We start from the raw sequence: 12,500 nt of genomic DNA, 5'->3' as shown, positions 1-12,500 counted from the left end.
GGCTGTAATAAAAAAATGTGGGAAAAAAAGTTAAGTGCTCTCAATGTATTCACATTGTTTCACTTGTCCACATTTTGTTATGTTACAGCCTTATTCCAAAATGGAATAATTGCCCTCAAAATTCTACATACAATACCCCATAATAACAATGCAAAAAGGTATATATATATTTTTTTAAATAAATGTGCAATTAAAAAAAAATAAAAATACACATTGTCATTGTGTGTGTAGAATTTTTAGGATATAAAATAATTTATTCCATTTTGGAATAAGACTGTAATGAAAAAATTTGGGAGAAAAAGTGAAGCGCTCTCAATGTATTCACATTGTTTCACTTGTCCACATTTTGTTATGTTACAGCCTTATTCCAAAATGGAATACATTCATTTGTGTCCTCAAAATTCTACATACAATACCCCCTAAGGTTTTTTGGGTTTCTTTTTTTTTAAATAAATTTGCAGTTAAAAAAAAATCCCATTGTCATTGTGTGTGTAGAATTGTTAGGATAGCAAACAATTTATTCCATTTTGGAATAAGGCTGTAATAAAAAAATGTGGGAAAAAAAAGTTAAGCGCTCTCAATGTATTCACATTGTTTCACTTGTCCACATTTTGTTATGTTAAAGCTTTATTCCAAAATGGAATAATTGTCCTCAAAATTCTACACACAATACCCCATAATAACAATGCAAAAAGGTATATATTTATTTTTTTACGTAATAAATGTGCAATTAAAAAAAAGAAAAAATCCCATTGTCATTGTGTGTGTAGAATTTTTAGGATATAAAATCATTTATTCCATTTCGGAATAAGACTATAATAAAAAAAATGTGGAAAAAAAATTTAAGCGCTCTCAATGTATTCACATTGTTTCACTTGTCCACATTTTGTTATGTTACAGCCTTATTCCAAAATGGAATAATTGTCCTCAAAATTCTACACACAATACCCCATAATGACAATGCAAAAAGGTATATATATATTTTTTGTAAATGTGCAATTAAAAAAAGAAAAATTCACATTGTCATTGTATTTGTAGAATTTTGAGGACAAAAAGGAATGTATTCCATTTTGGAATAAGGCTGTAACATAACAAAATGTGGACAAGTGAAACAATGTGAATACATTGAGAGCGCTTAACTTTTTTTTCCCACATTTTTTTATTGCAGTCTTATTCCAAAATGGAATACATTATTGTATATCCTAAAAATTCTACACACACAATGACAATGTGAATTTTTCTTTTTTTTAAATTGCACATTTATTAAAAAAAAAAAAAAAAAAAAAAAAAAAAAAAAACCTTTGGGGGTATTGTATGTAGAATTTTGAGGACAAAAAAGAATGTATTCCATTTTGGAATAAGGCTGTAACATAACAAAATGTGGACAAGTGAAACAATGTGAATAAATTGAGAGCGCTTCACTTTTTTTCCACATTTTTTTATTCCAGCTTTATTCCAAAATGGAATAATTTATTTTATATCCTAAAAATTCTACACACACAATGACAATGGGATTTTTTTTTTAACTGCAATTTTTTTTTTTTTTTTTTTTAAACAACGTTTGGGGGCATTGTATGTAGAATTTTGAGGACAATTATTCAATTTTGGAATAAGGCTGTAACATAACAAAATGTGGACAAGTGAAACAATGTGAATACATTGAGAGCGCTTAACTTTTTTTCCCACATTTTTTTTATTCCAGCCTTATTCCAAAATGGAATAAATTATTTTATATCCTAAAAATTCTACACACAAAATGACAATGGAATGTATTTTATTTTTTTTGTTGCAAATTAATTAAAAAAAAAAAAAAAAAAATATTTGGCGGCATTGTATGTAGAATTTTGAGGACAAAAATTAATATATTCCATTTTGGAATAAGGCTGTAACATAACAAAATGTGGACAAGTGAAACAATGTGAATACATTGAGAGCGCTTCACTTTTTTTCCACATTTTTTTATTCCAGCTTTATTCCAAAATGCAATAAATTATTTTATATCCTAAAAATTCTACACACAAAATGACAATGGAATGTATTTTTTTTTTTTGCAAATTAATTAAAAAAAACAACAACAAAAAAACATTTGGGGGCATTGTATGTAGAATTTTGAGGACAAAAATGAATGTATTCCATTTTGGAATAAGGCTGTAACATAACAAAATGTGGACAAGTGAAACAATGTGAATACATTGAGAGCGCTTAACTTTTTTTTCCCACATTTTTTTTATTGCAGTCTTATTCCAAAATGGAATACATTAATGTACATCCTAAAAATTGTACACACACAATGACAATGCAAATTTTTCTTTTTTTTTAATTGCATATTTATTTAAAAAAAAAAAAAAAAAAAAAAAAAAAACCTTTGGGGGTATTGTATGTAGAATTTTGAGGACAATTATTCCATTTTGGAATAAGGCTGTAACATAAGAATATGTGGACAAGTGAAACAATGTGAATACATTGAGAGCGCTTAACTTTTTTTTCCACATTTTTTTTATTACAGCCTTATTCCAAAAAGGAATACATTATTTTATATCCTAAAAATTCTACACACACAATGACTGTGTATTTTTCTTTTTTTTAATTGCACATTTATTAAATAAAAAAATAAAAAAATACCTTTTTGCATTGTCATTATGGGGTATTGTGTGTAGAATTTTGAGGACAATTATTCCATTTTGGAATAAGGCTGTAACATAACAAAATGTGGACAAGTGAAACAATGTGAATACATTGAGAGCGCTTAACTTTTTTTTCCAATTTTGTTTTTATTACAGCCTTATTCCAAAATGGAATAAATTATTGTATATCCTAAAAATTATACACACACAATGACAATGGAATGTATTTTTTTTTTTAACTGCAATTTATTTTTATTTTTTTAAACAACCTTTGGGGGTATTGTATGTAGAATTTTGAGGACAAAAAAGAATGTATTCCATATTGGAATAATGCTGTAACATAACAAAATGTGGACAAGTGAAACAATGTGAATAAAATTAAGAGCGCTTAACTTTTTTTTTCAATTTTTTTTTATTCCAGCCTTATTCCAAAATGGAATAAATTATTTTATATCCTAAAAATTCTACACACAAAATGACAATGGAATGTATTTTTTTTTTTTTGCAAATTAATTAAAATAAAAAAATAAAAAAACATTTGTGGGCATTGTATGTAGAATTTTGAGGACAAAAATTAATATATTCCATTTTGGAATAAGGCTGTAACATAACAAAATGTGGACAAGTGAAACAATGTGAATACATTGAGAGCGCTTAACTTTTTTTTCCCACATTTTTTTATTCCAGCCTTATTCCAAAATGGAATAAATTATTTTATATCCTAAAAATTCTACACACAAAATGACAATGGAATTTATTTATTTTTTTTGCAAATTAATTAAAAAAAAACTAAAAAAAAACATTTGGGGTCATTGTATGTAGAATTTTGAGGACAAAAATTAATGTATTCCATTTTGGAATAAGGCTGTAACATAACAAAATGTGGACAAGTGAAACAATGTGAATACATTGAGAGCTTAACTTTTTTCCCCACATTTTTTTATTCCAGCCTTATTCCAAAATGGAATACATTATTTTATATCCTAAAAATTCTACACACACAATGACAATGGGATTTTTTTTTTAACTGCAATTTTTTTTTTTTTTTTTTTAAACAACCTTTGGGGGTATTGTATGTAGAATTTTGAGGACAAAAAAGAATGTATTCCATTTTGGAATAATGCTGTAACATAACAAAATGTGGACAAGTGAAACAATGTGAATAAAATTAAGAGCGCTTAACTTTTTTTTTCAATTTTTTTTTATTCCAGCCTTATTCCAAAATGGAATAAATTATTTTATATCCTTAACATTCTACACACACAATGACAATGTGAATTTTTCTTTTTTTTTAATTGCACATTTATTAAATAAAAAAATAAATAAATACCTTTTTGCATTGTCATTATGGGGTATTGTGTGTAGAATTTTGAGGACAATTATTCCATTTTGGAATAAGGCTGTAACATAAGAAAATGTGGACAAGTGAAACAATGTGAATACATTGAGAGCTTAACTTTTTTTCCCACATTTTTTTATTCCAGCCTTATTCCAAAATGGAATAAATTATTTTATATCCTAAAAATTCTACACACAAAATGACAATGGAATGTTTTTTTTTTTTTTTACAAATTAATTAAAAAAAACAAAAAAAACAACATTTGGGGGCATTGTATGTAGAATTTTGAGGACAAAAATTAATATATTCCATTTTGGAATAAGGCTGTAACATAACAAAATGTGGACAAGTGAAACAATGTGAATACATTGAGAGCGCTTAACTTTTTTTTTCCCACATTTTTTTATTCCAGCCTTATTCCAAAATGGAATAAATTATTTTATATCCTAAAAATTCTACACACACAATGACAATGGGATTTTTTTTTAAACTGCAATTTTTTTATTTTATTTTTAAAACAACGTTTGGGGGCATTGTGTGTAGAATTGTGAGGGCAATTATTCCATTTTGGAATAAGGCTGTAACATAACAAAATGTGAACAAGTGAAACAATGTGAATACATTGAGAGTGCTTAACTTTTTTTTCCCACATTTTTTTATTCCAGCCTTATTCCAAAATGGAATAAATTATTTTATATCCTAAAAATTCTACACACAAAATGACAATGGAATGTATTTTTTTTAATTGCAAATTAACTTTTTTTCTCCACATTTTTTTTATAACAGTCTTATTCCAAAATGGAATAAATTATTGTATATCCTAAAAATTCTACACACACAATGACAATGTGAATTTTTATTTTTTTTAATTGTAAATTTATTAAATAAAAAAATATATACCTTTTTGCATTGTCATTATGGGGTATTGTGTGTAGAATTTTGAGGACAATTATTCCATTTTGGAATAAGGCTGTAACATGGAATGTATTTTTTTTTTTTTTGCAAATTAATTTAAAAAAACAAAAAAAACAAACATTTGGGGGCATTGTATGTAGAATTTTGAGGACAAAAATACATTGAGAGCGCTTAACTTTTTATTCCACTTTTTTTTTTATTACAGCCTTATTCCAAAATGGAATAAATTACTTTATATCCTAAAAATTCTACACACACAATGACAATGGGATTTTTATTTAACTGCAATTTTTTTTTTTTTTTTTTTTTTTAAACAACGTTTGGGGGCATTGTGTGTAGAATTTTGAAGGCAATTATTCCATTTTGGAATAAGGCTGTAACATAACAAAATGTGGACAAGTGAAACAGTGTGAATAAAATTAAGAGCGCTTAACTTTTTTTTCACATTTTTTTTATTCCAGCATTATTCCAAAATGGAATAAATTATTTTATATCCTTAATATTCTACACACACAATGACAATGTGCATTTTTCTTTTTTTTTAATTGCACATTTGTTAAATTAAAAAAAATATACCTTTTTGCATTGTCATTATGGGGTATTGTGTGTAGAATTTTGAGGACAATTATTCAATTTTGGAATAAGGCTGGAATAAAAAAAATGTGGACAAGTAAAACAATGTGAATACATTGAGAGCGCTTAGCTTATTTTTCCAAAACATTTTTATTCCAGCCTTATTCCAAAATGGAATAAATTATTGTATATCCTAAAAATTCTACACACACAATGACAATGGGATTTTTTTTTTTAACTGCAATTTTTTTTTTTTTTTTTTTTAAACAACCTTTGGGGGCATTGTATGTAGAATTTTGAGGACAAAAAAGAATGTATTCTATTTTGGAATAATGCTGTAACATAACAAAATGTGGACAAGTGAAACAATGTGAATAAAATTAAGAGCGCTTAACTTTTTTTTTCATTTTTTTTTTATTCCAGCCTTATTCCAAAATGGAATAAATTATTTTATATCCTAAAAATTCTACACACAAAATGACAATGTGCATTTTTCTTTCTTTTTAATTGCACATTTGTTAAATAAAAAAAATATATACCTTTTTGTATTGTCATTATGGGGTATTGTGTGTAGAATTTTGAGGACAATTATTCCATTTTGGAATAAGGCTGGAATAAAAAAAATGTGGACAAGTAAAACAATGTGAATACATTGAGAGCACTTAACTTTTTTTTCAATTTTTTTTTATTCCAGCCTTATTCCAAAATGGAATAAGTTGTTTTATATCCTAAAAATTCTACACTCATAATGACAATACCCCATAATGACCAAGCAAAAAGGTTGTTAAAAAAAAAAAAAGTTTGCAATAAAAAAAAAAAAATGAGTGTAAATCTTTTAGGATATAAAATACTCCCTCATTCTTGATTATAATTGTACAATGTTTATTTTTTGGATTGTAGTTTTGAAGTGAAACTATAATCATAATAAAAACATGGTAACAAAAGTGCTTTTGGTGTGGCGTTTCAGGAGAAGTGTCACCAGTACTGGCCAGCCGAGCGCTCGGCCAGGTACCAGTACTTTGTGGTGGACCCCATGGCCGAGTACAACATGCCCCAGTACATCCTGCGGGAGTTCAAAGTAACAGATGCCAGGGTGCGTACCTCGTTCTTGCCATTCTCTTTATCCAAAGAGCAGTGTTGACATCACCTTGACTGTGTTCCCAATCTGTCAGCGCCGTCCTGTCGCCTCATTTGTGTGTGAAGGGGTGTGTGACAACGTGTGCGTGCGTGCGTGCGTGTGTGTGTGTGTGTGTGTGTGTGTGTGTGTGTGTGTGTGTGTGTGTGTGTGTGTGTGTGTGTGTGTGTGTGTGTGTGTGTGTGTGTGTGTATGTGTGTGCCATCATAGATCATTCCAGTTAAGCCAGACGTCACATTGACAGATGCTGTATTGATCTCCATTAGAGGGAGTCAGGCAGGCTGAGCGGGGGGAGAAAAGATGTAATTGCCTCCAGAGTGGCGGACAATAGCCTCCAGAGTGGCGGACAATAGCCTCCAGAGGGGCGGGCAATAGCGTCCAGAGTGACGGACAATAGCCTCCAAAGTGACGAACAATAGCCTCCAGAGTGGCGGACAATAGCCTCCAGAGTGGCGGACAATAGCCTCCAGAGTGGCGGACAATAGCTTCCAGGGTGGCGGACAATAGCCTCCAGAGTGGCGGACAATAGCCTCCAGGGTGGCGGACAATAGCCTCCAGAGTGGCGGACAATAGCCTCCAGAGTGACGGACAATAGCCTCCAGGGTGGCGGACAATAGCCTCCAGAGTGACGGACAATAGCCTCCAGAGTGACGGACAATAGCCTCCAGAGTGGCGGACAATAGCCTCCAGGGTGGCGGACAATAGCCTCCAGAGTGACGGACAATAGCCTCCAGGGTGGCGGACAATAGCCTCCAGGGTGGCGGACAATAGCCTCCAGAGTGGCGGACAATAGCCGCCAGAGTGGCGGGCAATAGCCTCCAGAGTGGCGGACAATAGCGTCGAGAGTGACGGACAATAGCCTCCAGGGTGGCGGACAATAGCCTCCAGGGTGTCGGACAATAGCTTCCAGGGTGGCGGACAATTGCCTCCAGGGTGGCGGACAATAGCCTCCAGAGTGGCGGACAATAGCCTCCAGAGTGGCGGACAATAGCCTCCAGAGTGGCGGACAATAGCCTCCAGAGTGGCGGACAATAGCCTCCAGAGTGGCGGACGATAGCCTCCAGAGTGACGGACGATAGCCTCCAGAGTGGCAGACGATAGCCTCCAGGGTGGCGGACGATAGCCTCCAGGGTGGCGGACGATAGCCTCCAGGGTGGCGGACAATAGCCTCCAGAGTGACGGACAATAGCCTCCAGAGTGACGGACGATAGCCTCCAGAGTGGCGGACGATAGCCTCCAGAGTGACGGACGATAGCCTCCAGAGTGACGGACGATAGCCTCCAGAGTTGCGGACGATAGCCTCCAGGGTGGCGGACGATAGCCTCCAGAGTGGCGGACAATAGCCTCCAGGGTGACGGACGATAGCCTCCAGAGTGACGGACGATAGCCTCCAGAGTGACGGACGATAGCCTCCAGAGTGACGGACGATAGCCTCCAGAGTGACGGACGATAGCCTCCAGAGTGACGGACGATAGCCTCCAGGGTGGCGGACGATAGCCTCCAGGGTGGCGGACGATAGCCTCCAGGGTGGCGGACGATAGCCTCCAGGGTGGCGGACGATAGCCTCCAGGGTGGCGGACGATAGCCTCCAGAGTTGCGGACGATAGCCTCCAGGGTGGCGGACGATAGCCTCCAGAGTGGCGGACGATAGCCTCCAGGGTGACGGACAATAGCCTCCAGAGTGGCGGACGATAGCCTCCAGAGTGACGGACGATAGCCTCCAGAGTGACGGACGATAGCCTCCAGAGTGACGGACGATAGCCTCCAGAGTGACGGACGATAGCCTCCAGAGTGACGGACGATAGCCTCCAGAGTGACGGACGATAGCCTCCAGGGTGGCGGACGATAGCCTCCAGGGTGGCGGACGATAGCCTCCAGGGTGGCGGACGATAGCCTCCAGGGTGACGGACGATAGCCTCCAGGGTGGCAGGCGATAGCCTCCAGAGTGACGGACAATAGCCTCCAGAGTGACGGACAATAGCCTCCAGAGTGGCGGACACTAGCCTCCAGAGTGGCGGACAATAGCCTCCAGAGTGACGGACAATAGCCTCCAGAGTGACGGACAATAGCCTCCCGACTGGCGGACAATAGCCTCCAGAGTGACGGACAATAGCCTCCAGAGTGGCGGACAATAGCCTCCAGAGTGACGGACAATAGCCTCCAGAGTGGCGGACAATAGCCTCCAGAGTGGCGGACAATAGCCTCCATGGTGGCGGACAATAGCCTCCATGGTGGCGGACAATAGCCTCCAGAGTGACGGACAATAGCCTCCAGAGTGACGGACAATAGCCTCCAGAGTGGCGGACAATAGCCTCCAGAGTGACGGACAATAGCCTCCAGAGTAGCGGACAATAGCCTCCAGAGTGGCGGACAATAGCCGCCAGAGTGGCGGGCAATAGCCTCCAGAGTGGCGGACAATAGCGTCGAGAGTGACGGACAATAGCCTCCAGGGTGGCGGACAATAGCCTCCAGGGTGTCGGACAATAGCTTCCAGGGTGGCGGACAATTGCCTCCAGGGTGGCGGACAATAGCCTCCAGAGTGGCGGACAATAGCCTCCAGAGTGGCGGACAATAGCCTCCAGAGTGGCGGACAATAGCCTCCAGAGTGGCGGACAATAGCCTCCAGAGTGGCGGACGATAGCCTCCAGAGTGACGGACGATAGCCTCCAGAGTGGCAGATGATAGCCTCCAGGGTGGCGGACGATAGCCTCCAGGGTGGCGGACGATAGCCTCCAGGGTGGCGGACAATAGCCTCCAGAGTGACGGACAATAGCCTCCAGAGTGACGGACAATAGCCTCCAGAGTGGCGGACGATAGCCTCCAGAGTGACGGACGATAGCCTCCAGAGTGACGGACGATAGCCTCCAGAGTTGCGGACGATAGCCTCCAGGGTGGCGGACGATAGCCTCCAGAGTGGCGGACAATAGCCTCCAGGGTGACGGACGATAGCCTCCAGAGTGACGGACGATAGCCTCCAGAGTGACGGACGATAGCCTCCAGAGTGACGGACGATAGCCTCCAGAGTGACGGACGATAGCCTCCAGAGTGACGGACGATAGCCTCCAGAGTTGCGGACGATAGCCTCCAGGGTGGCGGACGATAGCCTCCAGAGTGGCTGACAATAGCCTCCAGGGTGACGGACGATAGCCTCCAGAGTGACGGACGATAGCCTCCAGAGTGACGGACGATAGCCTCCAGAGTGACGGACGATAGCCTCCAGAGTGACGGACGATAGCCTCCAGAGTGACGGACGATAGCCTCCAGGGTGGCGGACGATAGCCTCCAGGGTGGCGGACGATAGCCTCCAGGGTGGCGGACGATAGCCTCCAGGGTGGCGGACGATAGCCTCCAGGGTGGCGGACGATAGCCTCCAGAGTTGCGGACGATAGCCTCCAGGGTGGCGGACGATAGCCTCCAGAGTGGCGGACAATAGCCTCCAGGGTGACGGACAATAGCCTCCAGAGTGGCGGACGATAGCCTCCAGAGTGACGGACGATAGCCTCCAGAGTGACGGACGATAGCCTCCAGAGTGACGGACGATAGCCTCCAGAGTGACGGACGATAGCCTCCAGAGTGACGGACGATAGCCTCCAGAGTGACGGACGATAGCCTCCAGGGTGGCGGACGATAGCCTCCAGGGTGGCGGACGATAGCCTCCAGGGTGGCGGACAATAGCCTCCAGGGTGACGGACAATAGCCTCCAGAGTGGCGGACGATAGCCTCCAGAGTGACGGACGATAGCCTCCAGAGTGACGGACGATAGCCTCCAGGGTGGCGGACGATAGCCTCCAGGGTGGCGGACGATAGCCTCCAGGGTGACGGACAATAGCCTCCAGAGTGGCGGACAATAGCCTCCAGAGTGACGGACGATAGCCTCCAGAGTGACGGACGATAGCCTCCAGGGTGGCGGACGATAGCCTCCAGGGTGGCGGACGATAGCCTCCAGGGTGGCGGACGATAGCCTCCAGGGTGGCGGACGATAGCCTCCAGGGTGACGGACGATAGCCTCCAGGGTGGCAGGCGATAGCCTCCAGAGTGACGGACAATAGCCTCCAGAGTGACGGACAATAGCCTCCAGAGTGGCGGACACTAGCCTCCAGAGTGGCGGACAATAGCCTCCAGAGTGACGGACAATAGCCTCCAGAGTGACGGACAATAGCCTCCCGACTGGCGGACAATAGCCTCCAGAGTGGCGGACAATATCCTCCAGAGTGGCGGACAATAGCCTCCAGAGTGACGGACAATAGCCTCCAGAGTGGCGGGCAATAGCCTCCAGAGTGGCGGACAATAGCCTCCAGAGTGACGGACAATAGCCTCCAGAGTGGCGGACAATAGCCTCAAGAGTGGCGGACAATAGCCTTCAGAGTGGCGGACAATAGCCTCCAGAGTGGCGGACGATAGCCTCCAGAGTGACGGACAGTAGCCTCCAGAGTGGCGGACAATAGCCTCCAGAGTGACGGACAATAGCCTCCAGAGTGACGGACAATAGCCTCCAGAGTGGCGGACAATAGCCTCCAGAGTGGCGGACAATAGCCTCCAGAGTGGTGGAAAATAGCCTCCATGGTGGCGGACACTAGCCTCCATGGTGGCGGACACTAGCCTCCAGAGTGGCGGACAATAGCCTCCAGAGTGGCGGACAATAGCCTCCAGAGTGGCGGACACTAGCCTCCAGAGTGGCGGACAATAGCCTCCAGAGTGGCGGACAATGGCCTCCAGAGTGACGGACGATAGCCTCCAGGGTGGCAAACAATAGCCTCCAGGGTGGCGGACAATAGCCTCCAGAGTGGCGGACAATAGCCTCCAGAGTGGCGGACAATAGCCTCCAGGGTGGCGGACAATAGCCTCCAGAGTGGCGGACAATAGCCTCCAGAGTGACGGACAATAGCCTCCAGAGTGGCGGGCAAAAGCGTCCAGAGTGACGGACAATAGCCTCCAGAGTGGCGGACAATAGCCTCCAGAGTGGCGGACAATAGCCTCCAGAGTGGCGGACAATAGCCTCTAGAGTGACGGACAATAGCCTCCAGAGAGGCGGACAATAGCCTCCAGAGTGGCGGACAATAGCCTCCAGAGTGGCGGACAATAGCTACAGCGGGAAGTTAACAACCGCCGCTGATCCAGGGTCAGATACTTGTAATCATTAGAAGGGGGAATTGTCTCTGTGAGTAGTCTGTGTAACACCACACTGAAATAAATGTTGCTGATAAATGACTTGAATACTAAACTACTTTTCATTTTTAAGGGCCTGATTTACTCAAACTGAAATATCTTACCCTAAATGTACAATCTATAAAGTAGCGTGTACTATTATGAGTGGGCGTGTTTCATCTACTAAGACTGTTTGTGCAATTAAAAACAGGTGCAGATAGCCTTATTTAAACAATCATTTTGCGTGTACTAACTAGTGTTGTCCTGATACCAATATTTTGGTACCGGTACCAAAAAGCATTTCAATACTTTTCTAAATAAAGGGCACCACAAAAAATGTCATTGTTGTCTTTATTGGAACAAAAAATGTTAGTCTACATGAACCGTGTTTATTATTAGGGACTGCAATGTCCCTTTGAAACAAAAACCTTCTGCAAAAATCAACAGGAAGTTGGCAATTCCCCCTTCAAAACAAAAGTTTAGTAAAAACTGTCACTTTTGCCTCTTTGAGCCTTAATTTGACCCTCTTAAAATGCTTCAAAACTCACCAAACTGGACACACATCAGGACTGGCAAAAATTGCGATCTAATAAAAAAAAAAAAAAAAAAAAAAAAACTCAAAATGGTGTTCTAGCGCCTCCTAGGAAAAAAACACTGACAAAACTGCCTGCAACTTGCAGTAGGAATGTCTTAGAGACATGAACCTCTATGTAGGTCTCACTTAGACCTATATTTCATAGATTGACAACCTCCAACAAAAATCAACAGG

General features: G+C 40.9%; 1 protein-coding gene across 5 annotated transcripts in view; it reads left to right on the top strand.

Annotated features, from left to right (window-relative positions):
- LOC133618410 (receptor-type tyrosine-protein phosphatase S-like) overlaps window positions 1–12,500 on the top strand; it is a 425,684-nt gene that overhangs the window by 390,002 nt on the left and 23,182 nt on the right. For all 5 annotated transcript variants that reach the window (XR_012050994.1, XM_061978745.2, XM_061978743.2 and 2 more), the window contains one exon: window positions 6,419–6,544. Coding sequence is in view for 4 of the 5 variants with exons in the window: in XM_061978745.2 (XP_061834729.1) it covers window positions 6,419–6,544 (126 nt within the window). In the remaining variant the exon portion in view is untranslated. The remainder of the gene's footprint in view (window positions 1–6,418; window positions 6,545–12,500) is intronic.

Source organism: Nerophis lumbriciformis, linkage group LG19 (genome assembly GCF_033978685.3).
Source record: "Nerophis lumbriciformis linkage group LG19, RoL_Nlum_v2.1, whole genome shotgun sequence".
Taxonomy (NCBI): Eukaryota; Metazoa; Chordata; class Actinopteri; order Syngnathiformes; family Syngnathidae; genus Nerophis; species Nerophis lumbriciformis.
Note: the sequence above shows the minus strand (reverse complement) of the source record. Positions and strands in the feature narration are given on the sequence as shown.